Source organism: Podarcis filfolensis (assembly GCF_964270895.1).
Source record: "Podarcis filfolensis genome assembly, chromosome: 10".
NCBI classification, from domain to species: Eukaryota; Metazoa; Chordata; class Lepidosauria; order Squamata; family Lacertidae; genus Podarcis; species Podarcis filfolensis.
Window position 1 is genome coordinate 19119710 of NC_139612.1, and position 13443 is coordinate 19133152.

The 13443-nt window shown below is 43.1% G+C and overlaps 1 protein-coding gene across 16 annotated transcripts in view; it reads left to right on the forward strand.

Annotated features, from left to right (window-relative positions):
- The window catches only part of CADPS2 (calcium dependent secretion activator 2), a 347579-nt gene that overhangs the window by 168172 nt on the left and 165964 nt on the right, over nt 1-13443 (forward strand). For all 16 annotated transcript variants that reach the window (XM_083574323.1, XM_083574326.1, XM_083574325.1 and 13 more), the window contains exon 8: nt 9806-9945. In XM_083574323.1, the coding sequence (XP_083430449.1) occupies nt 9806-9945 (140 nt within the window). The remainder of the gene's footprint in view (nt 1-9805; nt 9946-13443) is intronic.

The following is a 13443-nucleotide window of genomic DNA, read 5'->3' on the forward strand; positions in this document are numbered from 1 at the left end:
ATATATATAAAGGGACCTTTATTACTTGAGTGCTTTTTGTTGACTGTTTTAATATACTGAGGCACACATCTTTCCTCAACGCCGAATTGAATGTTTTATTGTATAGCAGAGCTTTAGATGGGAAGAGATTGAGAGATGGAAGAGATTGCATTCACTATGGTAAGAAAGGTAATGAAAATAATAGACAATGAATATGGGAGTCTGAAATGAATAAGAGGGGGAAAGTTTACAAGATACTCATTTTGCTTGTTGATCCCATCTGATAAGGGGCAGATGAGTGATAAGATCCATACAGTCATTTTTGGAAGAAAGGGAGTAGGTGGTGCTGTGGTCTAAACCATTGAGCCTCTTGGGCTTGCCAATCAGAAGGTCGGCAGTTTGAATCCACGCTACAGAGTAAACTCCTGTTGCTCTGTCCCGCTTCTGCCAACCTAGCAGTTTGAAAGCACACCAGTGCAAGTAGTTAAATAGGTACCAATGCATCAGGAAGATAAATGGCGTTTCCATGTGCTCTGCCATCTGTCTTGTGGCCAGTTGTGCCAGAAGCGATTTAGTCATGCTGGTCACATGACCTGGAAAGCTGTCTGTGGACAAACGTTGGCTCCCTTGGCCGCCGCACCCCATAGTCGCCTTTGACTGGACTTAACCATCCAGGGGTCCTCTACCTTACCTTTTTTACCTTTATTGGAAGACAATGACTCAAGTTTCATCCTACTGTTCAGATGTTCTTCACGAATGTGTCTGATTATTGAATCAGATCAGTGTTAAATGTTAAGGGGAGCTTTTAACTAAATGAATATTTTAAATCCTGCCGATTCAATTGATTGGTCCTCTTTTTCTGTTTCACACATCTGTATTTTATGTTTCTGTTCTGATGGATCAAAACAATAATACAAACTTTCCTTGACTTGATCATTGTAAGTTCCCCGTTAATCACCTGCCCATCTGCATGGCAGAAAAGAATTGGAGCAGAACCAGTTTGGTGTTCACTGTTTACATTGCCCCTCACTAATAATAATACTAATACTAATAATACTAATAATAATAATAATAATAATAATAATAATAATAATAATAATAATTGTTATTATTTATTTATTTATTCATTTATACCCCAGCCACTCTGGGCAGCTCCTAACAGAATATTAAAAACATGATAAAACATCGAACATTAAGAACTTCCCGAAACAAGGGCTGCCTTCAGAGGTCTTCTAAAAGTCAGATAGCTGTTTATCTCCTTGACATCTGACGGGAGGGCATTCCACAGGGCGGGCGCCACTGCAAAGAAGGCTCTCTGCCTGGTTCCCTGTAACCTCACTTCTCGCAGTGAGGGAATATGCCAGAAGACCCTTGGAACTGGACCTCCGTGTCCGGGCTGAATGATGGGGGTGGAGATGTTCCATCAGCTATACTGGGCTGAGGCTGTTTAGGGCTTTAAAGGTCAGCACCAAGACTTTGAATTGTGCTCAGAAACATACTCAATATGATGTTAGCCCAAAATCCACTTATGCAGTGTGGCATTTTCATGGGGCATGTGAAATATTACTTTAGAACATCCAGTTGTTGGCAAATAATTATGCTGGGGGCAAGAAAGGCTTCTGTGCAGGTATCCTTTGGAGGCAGATCATATGTTATAGCATTGTGTGCAAACAGAAGCAGTGAGCAACTCATTTTCCTTATTTCTTGTGAAATGTGCACAGACATGTACATCTCACTCACAGTGAGTTCTGTGTGCTCTGTGATTCCAGACTGGGAAATTATCCGTATGGATGAGATGTGTTTAATTCCACATCTCAGTTCTTAAAGCACAAACCAATAGTACGAGTTACTCCCTCTTCATTCTTTGTTCCTCCCTAGTGTATAAACTGCCTCAAACCCACCATTGTTGGCAAATATCATAAGACCTCTAGCTTCACTTTAACAGTATACATAGTAAGTATATACAGTGGTACCTTGGTACTCAAACGCCTTGGTTCTCAAATGCTGAAGTAAGTGTTCCGGTTTTTGAATGTTTTTCAGAAGCTGCACATCCAGTGCGGCTGTCAGCTATTGTTTCCAGGGCACCTGCACCAATCAGAAGCTGCACCTTGGTTTTCGAACATTTCAGAAGTCAAATGGACTTCTGGAATGGATTAAGTCTGGCACTTTTGTTTTTGCTATTTATTTTGTGTTTTTGTTTTTGAGGCATTTTCAGTTAATTTGTTTTTGTGACTGTGTGGAATGCAGTTCAGCTACTGATTGATTGTGTGACTGTGGAAAGGTATAAAAGCCCCTCCCATCCAAACAATAACTATCATCAGTGCAGGTAAGATATTTTTTTTTGTAATTTTTATCATCTACAATACTGTTTTATTTATTTTATAGTACAGTACATTGATTGTTGCTTTCATTTTATGGATCAATGGTCTCATTAGATAGTAAAACCCATGACGATTTGCTGTTTTAGGGGTTGTTTTTAAAAGTCTGTAATGAATTAATCCATTTTGCATTACTTTCTATGGGAACACATGCCTTGGTTTTGGAATGCTTTGGTTTTGGAACGGATTTTCAGAACGGATTAAGTTTGAGAACCAAGGTACACTGTATGATCAATAAGGTTTATAGTTTTAATGCTGGCATTAAATAGGGTTTATTGGCTCTAGAATTGTCTGCTGCTTTTATTGCTGAGAAGCTTTTGGGCCAAATATCTGACATAAAGGAGCTTTGGCCACATAACTGTCAGGACTTGATGAGGAATGTGTGAGTTGATCAACAGGGAAAAGAAGTGAGACATATATACTGGTACTTAAGTACCTAACCCTTCATTGATAGAATAGTGAAAGTGAATTGTATGGAATTTTGATTCTATGATTCTATGAATTTTGAGTTGTAATGGCAATGGAGGGGTGAGTTGGGAACAGAGTTAACGTTTAATTTGCTTGGCAATGACTGAGATTTTAAAACTGTGTGCATATTCTAGCTTTCATGTACATGAAAACATCAGGATTTATTTGACAGAGGCCAGTTGCAAAGGTAATTATATATGAAGTTCATTTTTTAAAATACTTTCTTGCGTTTGAATCAGGAATGCTAATTTCCTAGTCCCAAAGATTCATTTCATTCCTTTTTTTGCCATGTTCTGTCCTTTGAATATCAAATATTCAAGATTACTAATTCAAAGTGACAGCCATTGTACTTGCTTAACACACAAGTGAATACAATGTGGGAGCAACAGGTGGTGTTTGACTACAGCGACTATCTGAGTATAAAGATAATTCATCCTTGTTCTAGTGATTATTCAATTAAGAAAAGAAAAACTTATTATTCTTTCTTAGCTGCTCGTCAAATCCTAAAGCAGTTTGTATAACATGTTATCTTTTATGGAGAAGATACTGCCTCAGTTCTATAATTGCTTGTAGAAATCTTAAAATAACTTGTTGGCTCATCTTGTCATTAAAAAGAAGAAGCAGCAGATCCAACTTCTTAATTGATTATAAGTGCTCTCCTTTGTTGGAACTGGAATTGCTGTTTCGTTTCTCTTCTTTCCAAATTGGACAGTGAAGGTTGTGTTTCCCCACCCACCTCTGCCCCCAAACCCTATATTTTTATCATCCCACAAGTTCAGATTTTCCAGCAATGTTTTAATCTGGGTGTAGGACCTTGAATGGCCGAGTTTTGCTCATCCAAGCTGGTCAGGTACTGTATTTTTCGCTCCATAAGACACACTTTTTTCCTCCAAAAAAGTAAGGGGAAATGACTGTGCGTCTTATGGAGCGAATGTGTGGTCGATCGCTGGCTCCCTTTCTGGCCCCGGCCCCCTTACCCAGGCCTTCTTGTTGAATGTTCTGCAGACGGAGGCTGTTTGTTTCCCCAGCGACACGTGACTAGCTGATTAGATTATCTGTCTGGAGGCTGTAGACACGGCTCCCTTTCCTTTCCTAAAGAAGCTGCAGAACTGTGAGTTGAACCCCATAAAAACAGGATTTTTTCCCTTTGCAAAGTAAGCTCAACAACTTTGAGTTGATCCTCATAAAAGGGGCTTTTCCCCTTTGCAAAAGAAGCTGCACAACTGTGAGCTGATCCCCCCCAAAAAACAGGGTTTCCCCCTTTCCTCTAAAAACTAGGTGCGTCTTATGGTCAGGTGCATCTTATGGAGTGAAAAGTACGGTAATTCTTGTGAGACGGACCTAGTATTTCTTCCCTTGCCTCTAGCACCACAGGCCCCTGGCATTCTCTAAATCAGGTCCTTCATACTCTAGCTCTTTCTCTCATCTAAATTCTATGCTAACATAAAATGAGCTCCAGCAAGCTTCAAGGCCTGTCACCAGAATATGTGATGTCTGTTTTTACGGAATATCTCTAAATATCTAGCCCTGTAGACATTTGAAAAGTGTACTGCTCATCTTCCAGTGTGGTGGCCTCTTCAGCGAGATTTCTTTTTCGCTGGTCTTCTCCTGTGACCCTCTCTCTCATTCTGTCTTAGTGGCTTAGTTTGTGTCTCGGCTAGAGAATGGAAGCTGATGGCTGGCATTCATCTCAAGGAGATTGAGGTTATAACCTGTACGTTGAGATAAGAAAACATAAGCCATGGTAGACGTTTTTGCTTCTCCCCCACCCCGCCGCCCGCTCTCAGGTTCAGTCTATTGAATCTGCTGGAGCAGGTATAGGTCAAGAGGAAGCTGTGGTTGCTGAATTTGATCCAGGAGAAAATGCCGCTGTTCCTTCTGCTTTCTGTCTCTAGCTCACAATCAGTAATTGGCGTGGGCTGAATGGTAATCGTGAATGCAAGTAGTGGTAAGAAAAAGGAGGTAAGGTGAATGAGATGTACTGTACTGACGCACTAATAGGGAGGGCAGAGTGAACAGGAGGGATAATAGCGAAGGCCATCAATCTTTGCAAATATTTGTACAGCAGGGAATTGGGGCTGGTATCTAGAGTAGGAGGGACTCAAAACTGGAAGACCAGGAGTCCCCCTGGATTACCGTATTTTTCGCTCTATAGGACACACCTGACCATAGGACGCACCTTGTTTTAGAGGGGGAGAACAAGAAAAAAAATTCTCCCCCTCTCTGCTCAGCGCCCCTTCAGTGAAGCGACAGGAGAAACGGAGCCCCTTCCATTTCTCCTCCCACTTCGCTGAAGGGGCGCTGCACAGCTCTCCCTCTCCGCTGAAGCCGGGAGAGTCTTGCTCTCCCAGCTTCAGCAAAAGGAACCCAAAGCCTCTGGAGCTCTGGAGGCTTCAGACGGCTATCCCTGAAGCCTGGAGAGTGAGATGGGTCAGTGCGCACTGACCCCTATCGCTTTCCAGGCTTCAGCAAAATCAACGCGAAGCCTCCGGAGCGTGGAGGGAGCGCTCCCTCTGCATTTCAGAGACTTTGCATTGCTATTGCTGAAGCCAAGGAGCCTGCATTCGCTCCATAGGACGCACACACATTTCACCTTAATTTTTGGAGTGGAAAAAGTGTGTCCTATAGAGCGAAAAATGCGGTAGATGCTCACTGCTATTCGGGGTGAGAGAAGGTAAAGGAGGAAGTGCAGAAACCCAAGGACCCACTTCTGATCTCCCCATACATTGTTGTTGTTTAGTCGTTTAGTTGTGTCCAACTCTTCGTGACCCCATGGACCAGAGCACGCCAGGCACTCCTGTCCTCCACTGCCTCCCGCAGTTTGATCGAACTCATGCTGGTAGCTTCAAGAACACCATCCAACCATCTCGTCCTCTGTCATCCCCTTCTCCTTGTGCCCTCCATCTTTCCCAACATCAGGGTCTTTTCCAGGGAGTCTTCTCTTCTCATGAGGTGGCCAAAGTATTGGAGCCTCAGCTTCACGATCTGTCCTTCCAGTGAGCACTCAGGGCTGATTTCCTTAAGAATGGATACGTTTGATCTTCTTGCAGTCCATGGGACTCTCAAGAGTCTCCTCCAGCACCATAATTCAAAAGCATCAATTCTTCGGCGATCAGCCTTCTTTATGGTCCAGCTCTCACTTCCATATATCACTACTGGGAAAACCATAGCTTTTACTATACGGACCTTTGTTGGCAAGGTGATGTCTCTACCATACATAGTTATGAGGGCCAAATCCTTCCCCCCCCAAAAAAAAAAAATATTTATTTGGTTTTTCAAATTAAAATTTTACAGAGATATATCAAACATAAATAGTAAAAAAAACCTAGATAAAATTCCAAGGAATCTCTTCGACTTCCAACCTCCCCTTTGTGGGTTCTATTATTAATCATTTCCTCTAGCATCTTTTATGATGCTCCAAATCCTTTACCTCTTCCATTATGTCCAGAATTCAACCTTAAATTACAAGTGATATTCCAATCCTACTAATGAGTTTAACTATTTACGATGGTCTTTAAAATAAGTTATAAATTTCCCCCCATTCCTTATTAAAATTTTGGTCTTCCTGATTTCTGACTCTTCCAGTCTTTTTGGCCATTTCAGCATAGTCCATTAACTTCATCTGCCATTCTTCTCTGGTAGGGACTTTATCTTCTTTCCATCTCTGGGCCAGTAACTTCCGTGCAGCTGTGGTCGCATACATAAATAGCCTTTTCTGCTCCTTTGGGATTTGGGCACCTAGAATTCCTAAAAGGAAGACCAATTCCCATTGGTTAACTTATTGGTAACAGAACACGAGATGTACAAAAATAAAAGATGCATTACATTCTCAACTTGTTAAATGGTGAAAACATGGACAACCTTGAAGCAGCTAAAACATACCTGGGTGATCCAATTGAGAAAATCTCATTTTTTAAAGCTATTGTAGGGTTTGAAATATTCATTATTTACTGGCTATGGTACGAAGGAAATTCAGCAGAAATGTAAATATAGAATTACCTTTATTGTACTATGAACTTCATACAATTTCTGGATTCATCTGCAATTGTTTTTACCTTTTTTGTTCTGTCTATCACTTATTAATATATTTAAACTCATTTTAACCACTTTTTTTTGCAAAATTAAGAAATTATTGTCCCAATACATCAGCCCTTACCCATACATGTAATAACAGAACAGCTAAAATCAGAGATATTGCAGTTTCATAAATGGCAAAGAAAGTGTGTGTGTGTGTGTATGAATGACTAACACAGGGCCAGCCAATCAAAGCCCTGCTTAACTAAAAAAAAACTATGGAGGTGGCCTTATTATTGGCCCAGGAGCTGGCCATTCAGTGATGGGTAAATCCAGCTTCTGTTGCAGACCTGAAGAACTTGTTCCTCCTAATCTTGAGTTCAAGAGGAAAGATCATTATGCACCTTAAATGTGGACAGTGTGCATGCACTGAAAGAGCATATAACTATATGTATCTTTTGGGCTTCAGATTTTCATCTTAAAAATATTGAGGAGTGGGCAATGTTTCCTCTGACTCAGCCTTTGGAATCAGAGAAACAATTCACAAAGTTTATCACGTTCTTGATATAAGGAGCTGGACGTAATTGAGAGGAAAAGAATCACACCATTACTCACAAGTCCTTTGCTAGGAATGTATAATCCAAAAAGAAGAAAGGTGTTGCGGGAGGGCAAGGGAGGAAACCAACCTGAAATAAAACCGCTGGCTTATTTATTATAGATGAGTGAGAAATCTTCAAGAAATACCTTGCTTGGGATTCTGTTAGCGTCAGCAAAAAGAATCATTTGAACTTGTTAGAATCCTTGTGTCGCATCCTAATGCCTCATCTTAATATGCCGTTTCGTTACTTACTTAGTTCCTTTTATAAATTTGCTTCCTGTGAAACATCTCAAAGCCATTTAATGACAAAAGCTGATACAGAAGTGTTTTGATGAAAATCATTCTTTGAAATGGTTCGTGTGTTCTGGAAAACCTTCACAGCTATATATCCCCTTTCCCCATCTGGCCTTGTTGTCTCCAAATGCGGTGTTAAAGCAGTAGTGTCGGTCTGGGGTTTGTCAAGCTGTGCAGCATTTCAGGTGTGCATTCGGAGCAGGGCAGAGAAAGCATTGCTTCAAAACATGTTCAGTTGCCACATGGCAGTGAATTAGATTATAACTGGGAACTTCCGTGGGAGACGGACAGCTCCCAGTCTGGATTTTATGTTGATAAAAGCCTGGGGGCAGCAACAGCCAAAGCAGCAATCAGGAGAGAGAGTCACTTAGGATATGGTGACCAGATGTCCCCGTTTCCCGGGGACAGTCCCCAGATTTACAAATCTGTCCCCGGACAAAATCCGTCCCCGGAATGTCCCCAGATTTCATTTAATGTACCCAGATTTATATTTTAAGTGCTGTAGATTTATTAGTAGGGAATGGATGTTGTGTGATTGGTTCAACGGCACAAGACGCATGATATGGGGACTTCCTTTGAGGCAAAATGGCGGGTGCCATGGCAGCGAGCAGCTCCTGAAGCCAGCCAGAGGAATGGCTTTAGATCTAATTAGATCTCATCTCACATTTCATCTCATTCAGCCACTGAAAAATGCAGAATTCAGCCATCCGTACCCTCAGCAGCCACTATTAAGGCTGTGCAATTAATATTTGGCATGACGTACATCAGGGGTCAGCAAACTTTTTTAGCCATGGGCTGGTCCACTGTCCCTCAGACCATGTGGTCAGCCGGACTATATTTTGGAAGAAAAAATTAAACGAATTCCTATGCCCTACAAATAACCCAGAGATGCGTTTTAAATAAAAGGACACATTCTACTCATGTAAAAACACACTGATTCCCGGACCGTTCACGGGCTGGATTGAGAAGGCGATTGGGCTGCATCCAGCCCCGGGGCCTTAGGTTGCCTACCCCCTGATGTAGATCAATGCTATTTTTCCCCATCGGTGTTGGGTGAGCCACTAGTTTTGTTGAATTGGAATATAAATTTTAAGTAACAAATGTCATTTTTAATATGGAAAAAAGGAATAGAATATTCTACAAATTACGGTATTTTAAATATAGAAATTACAGGACTGTCTCCAGAAACTATTATTATATTTGCTATTTCATGACAATGAATGAAGACTACAGAAGCTGCTCAATCCTGCAGCTGCTTGCTTTGGGGAATCAATGTTGTTCAACATGATGCCTCAGAGGATGCACTTAATAGAAGAGTTTTTTTCTATAAAGTCTGCTACTGTGCAGGGGTCCATGCTGCTGAGTGTAACTTGCTAAATGGTGACAGAGAACAAGGCCTTCTCTGTTGTGGCCCCTCGACTGTGGAACTGTCTCCCTCTGCAAGCAGGAATGACAACATCTTTGGTTGTGCCGTCACCAAGCAAAAGCAACCTGTCCTGGACCATTGGGGGGGGGGGGAATAGCAGTGTTTCTCCTTAATACATGTGTGTTTTTTGTATGCTCCTCCGGTTCACTGTGGCTAGTACTATTAATTATTGTGTTTTAATTGTTCTCTATGTTGTACAATATTTTCTTTATCTTAGAAACTGCACTCTATACAAAATTTCAAAGCGAAACAAATACTCCATGCCCTCTCATAATTTCTTTTTATATCTTGTATAACCTGTTGTTTATAGCGGGGATAACTTGAAAACAGCACATAGCCCCATCTTGAAAATGTTTGTATCGCTTGAAAGGTTGTTTTTCAGGCGTATTGAAGCTTTGAATTCATGAATGAAACAGGTTTGGTATCAAAGTGATCCAAAATGTGATGTTTTTCGGAAAATAAACTTGTCTGCTTTGAAGCTGGATGTGTTAAAATGAAGCTGAAGTCTTTAAAGATTTGCTTCTTCTATAATCCCCTTTCAAGCAGAAGAAAAGTGACAGAATCAGCTTCTGTACTGGCCAGAGCTTACAAGACAATTGGTTAGAAGTTTTTCAGTGTGATAAACAGCTCTCATTGTGTTCTCCGCAGGTAGTATTGTATCCAACATCCAATAGCTCAAAGTCACCTGAGCTGCATAAAATGATCGTCCCCAAAAACAGCCAAGACTCTGATTTGCGGATAAAGCTGGCAGTGAGGATGGATAAACCAGCACACATGAAGCATTGCGGGTGAGTTTTGCAAGCAGCAAAATTTTAATTCTGTTTCCAGTGGACACATAGTTTTTGTTTGGTTTGTTTTTTGTTCTACTGTATAATCCAAAGGGGGGAAATTAAAGAAGTAGTGCAAGTATGACTAGAGGAAATGCAAGCTTTGTTTAAACTAAGAGTAACTTGTGGCCTGAATTGAATGTATAATAGAGTCATTTGAGGATCAAAAGCCGTCAGGGAAAACTAATGTATGCAAGAATGAATATTCGCTGGATTTTTAAAAGACATTCTCTTGAATTTTGGCATTATGGTTTCCATCAAAGGTTTTTTAGAAAAACTTTAAATATCAATTATTCCTGTCTCTTGTGTATGAAAAAATTGCTACATGCAGTTATTTTCTATTGAAATTTTCTAAGAGTTTGAGATCTGCCCACCATTCCTCATTCCCTGTGAATAGTCTAAAACATCAGTTCCCAAGTAGCTCAGTATTACGGACCTTTTTCAAAAGCCAAGCTATGGACCCCCTACTTCTGAAAGTTTTGATAACTTTATGGGTCCTCTGACCATCATTTGGGAACCACTGGTTTTAAAAGATGATGTTTTCTATACCTAGGGTCACCTCAGGTGGCAGGTTGAGGACAGTTGGGAGGGGCAGCAGATCTGTGCCCTGAGAAACATGCCACTCATTACCTCCTGTGCTTGCTGCCCCAGCTCTTCTGCCACTGCCCCTGTTTCTGTCCAGCCTCCTTTTTCCTTTCTCACCCCTTTAGCACAGTGGGGCTTCACCAGGCCATCTCCAGTTGCCTCAGGCAGAAGACGTCGCACCATTTTGTATTTTGTCTCAAGTAGCACAACGTCTGGCGCTGGCCCTGGCTGTTGCCCGTAGTGCCTTGGCAACCTGTTTTTGAGATGAAAGGGGCATGGGAAAATCAGGTTGCGAGGTGATGGGGAAATCTCCCTGTTCAGAGGGGTATAATAATTTATTTATACCCCGCCCATCTGTCTGGGTTTCCCCAGCCACTCTGGGTGGCTTCCAACAGAATATTAAAAACGCAATAAAACATCAAACTTTAAAAACTTCCCTAAACAGATCTGCCTTCAGATGTTCTCTAAAAGTCAGATAGTTGTTTATTTCCTTGACATCTGATGGGAGGGCGTTCCACAGGGTGGGTGCCACCACCAAGAAGGCCCTCTGCCTAGTTCCCTGTAACCTGACTTCTCGCAGTGAGGGAACCACCAGAAGGCCCTCAGAGCTGGACCTCAGTGTCCGGGCTGAACGTGTCAGGAGCTGAAGGAATCTGTGTGGCTGCCCCGTGTAGTGAACCACTGAACAACTTTCTCAGGGAAGAACAACTGACTCTGCCCACCCCAGGATCACTGCTAGACCTTTATGGCCAGGAAGGAGTGGGAAAGCCTTCATTTTTTTACTTGCTACTTTTTTTTTGCAACTGAGCAATATCATTTGGCGTGGTGTGATATAACTGTGGCATCACCCTTCCAACACCAGCTGCTTGCCAGCATGGTAGTATAGCGTCAGGAACTGGCTGGATGAGGAGGAGCTTTGCGAGCCCCCCACCCAAGAGCTCCCCAGGGAGGGCACTGAAGATGACGACTTAGATCCTGGTGGTGGGGCACTGAAGAGCAGTCTGCGGAAGGGGCGAACTGAGAGGTGCTAGAAGCAGGGGATTGAGTCATCGGGGGGGGGGGGCAGGAGAAGTAGGGCCTTCCAGGACAGGGTTAGAGGCCGAGAGTCACAGTGTGAGGACAGACAAAGAAGAGTCAGAGGTTGCCCCTCTGCTACACAGCAACAGGATAGTCCCATTCCTGGTGGCTCACCTCCCCCCGTGACAGCCCAGTTGAGGAGAGTCCTCCACGTTGCTGAGCAACAGGCCGGACAGGCCCAGAAGAGGAGCTCACCCCCTCGACCCAGCCTTTTCTGCTTGGGAAGGATCCAGAGTCATGGTTCCCAACATGGGGCACATGCCCCACAGGGGGGCAATTTGATTTTTAAGGGGGGCAATTCGAGAATGAGTTATTAACATTTATAGTGGTACCTCGGGTTAAGTACTTAATTCGTTCTGGAGGTCCATTCTTAACCTGAAACTGTTCTTAACCTGAAGCACCACTTTAGCTAATGGGGCCTCCTGCTGCCGCCATGCCACCGGAGCACAATTTCTGTTCTCATCCTGAAGCAAAGTTCTTAACCTGAGGTAATATTTCTGGGTTAGCGGAGTGTGTAACCTGAAGCATATGTAACCCGAGGTACCACTGTAATGGCCTTTTAGGTTTCCTCCACATGAACAGGAGTTCACTTTTTGAATAAGAAGAACTATGTGGGCATGCATCAGGATTTTAGAGATGCTTAGGTGGGGCATGGCCAAAAAAAGGTTGAGTACCACTGATCCAGAGTGAAAGGCAGGAGGGGGAAGCTAGTGGTCAGTTTCAGCAACGTCTCAGCTGGGTTAAGGTGAACCAGAGGACTCTCCTGTTATTTTCTGTTAATAAAGAGCTAATTGCATTCTGTGCCTCCTGTGTGTTTGCCTGCCCTGTGGTTGACCAGGCTCCTTAACATCTCCTTGGCAAATAGACAGGGCTCATGGACAGCAACAGTGGAATTAACCTTGAGTTCCTACCAGTGTGTCTGTGCAGCCTATGGTTTCTCCACTGCCTGTCTCAGCCCTGTCTCAGCTGCAGAGGTGGTTAGACCCCGCTACTGTCGTTGTTTAGTCGTTTAGTTGTGTCCGACTCTTCATAACCCCATGAGCCAGAGCACGCCAGGCACTTCTGTCTTCCACTGCCTCCCACAGTTTGGTCAAACTCATGTTGGCAGCTTCGAGAACACTGTCCAATCATCTTGTCCTCTGTCGTCCCCTTCTCCTTGTGCCCTCCATCTTTCCCAACATCAGGGTCTTTTCCAGGGAGTCTTCTCTTCTCATTATGTGGCCAAAGTATTGGAGCCTCAGCTTCATGATCTGTCCTTCCAGTGAGCGCTCAGGGCTGATTTCCTTCATAATGGAGAGGTTTGATCTTCTTGCAGTCCATGGGACTCTCAAGAGTCTCCTCCAGCACCATAATTCAAAAGCATCAATTCTTCGGCGATCAGCCTTCTTTATGGTCCAGCTCTCACTTCCATACATCACTACTGGGAAAACCATAGCTTTAACTATACGGGTCTTTGTTGGCAAGGTGATGTCCAGTATCCCTGCCAAGAAAACTCCATGTCCCTGACCCCGCTACTACTTGTTCCTAAATGCCAGTGTGTCCCCATGTTCTTGGTTACCCTTCGGTCCTGATTTGCTGTTTGCTTCCAGTGCCCTCCTTGTTCCTTCATCCTGCCTCCTAGCTTTGCCCCAGCCTCGCTCACTGGTGCCAAACACGGACCTGCCAGGCTCCCAGCTCATATCAGCCTGCAGCCCACAGCCCGGCTCTGACGGGAACAAAAAGCCTCGGCGACGCTGTTCCCCACAGTTGTGTGAATGCCTTCACAGGGAAACGCCAATAATAATAATAAAAAACTCT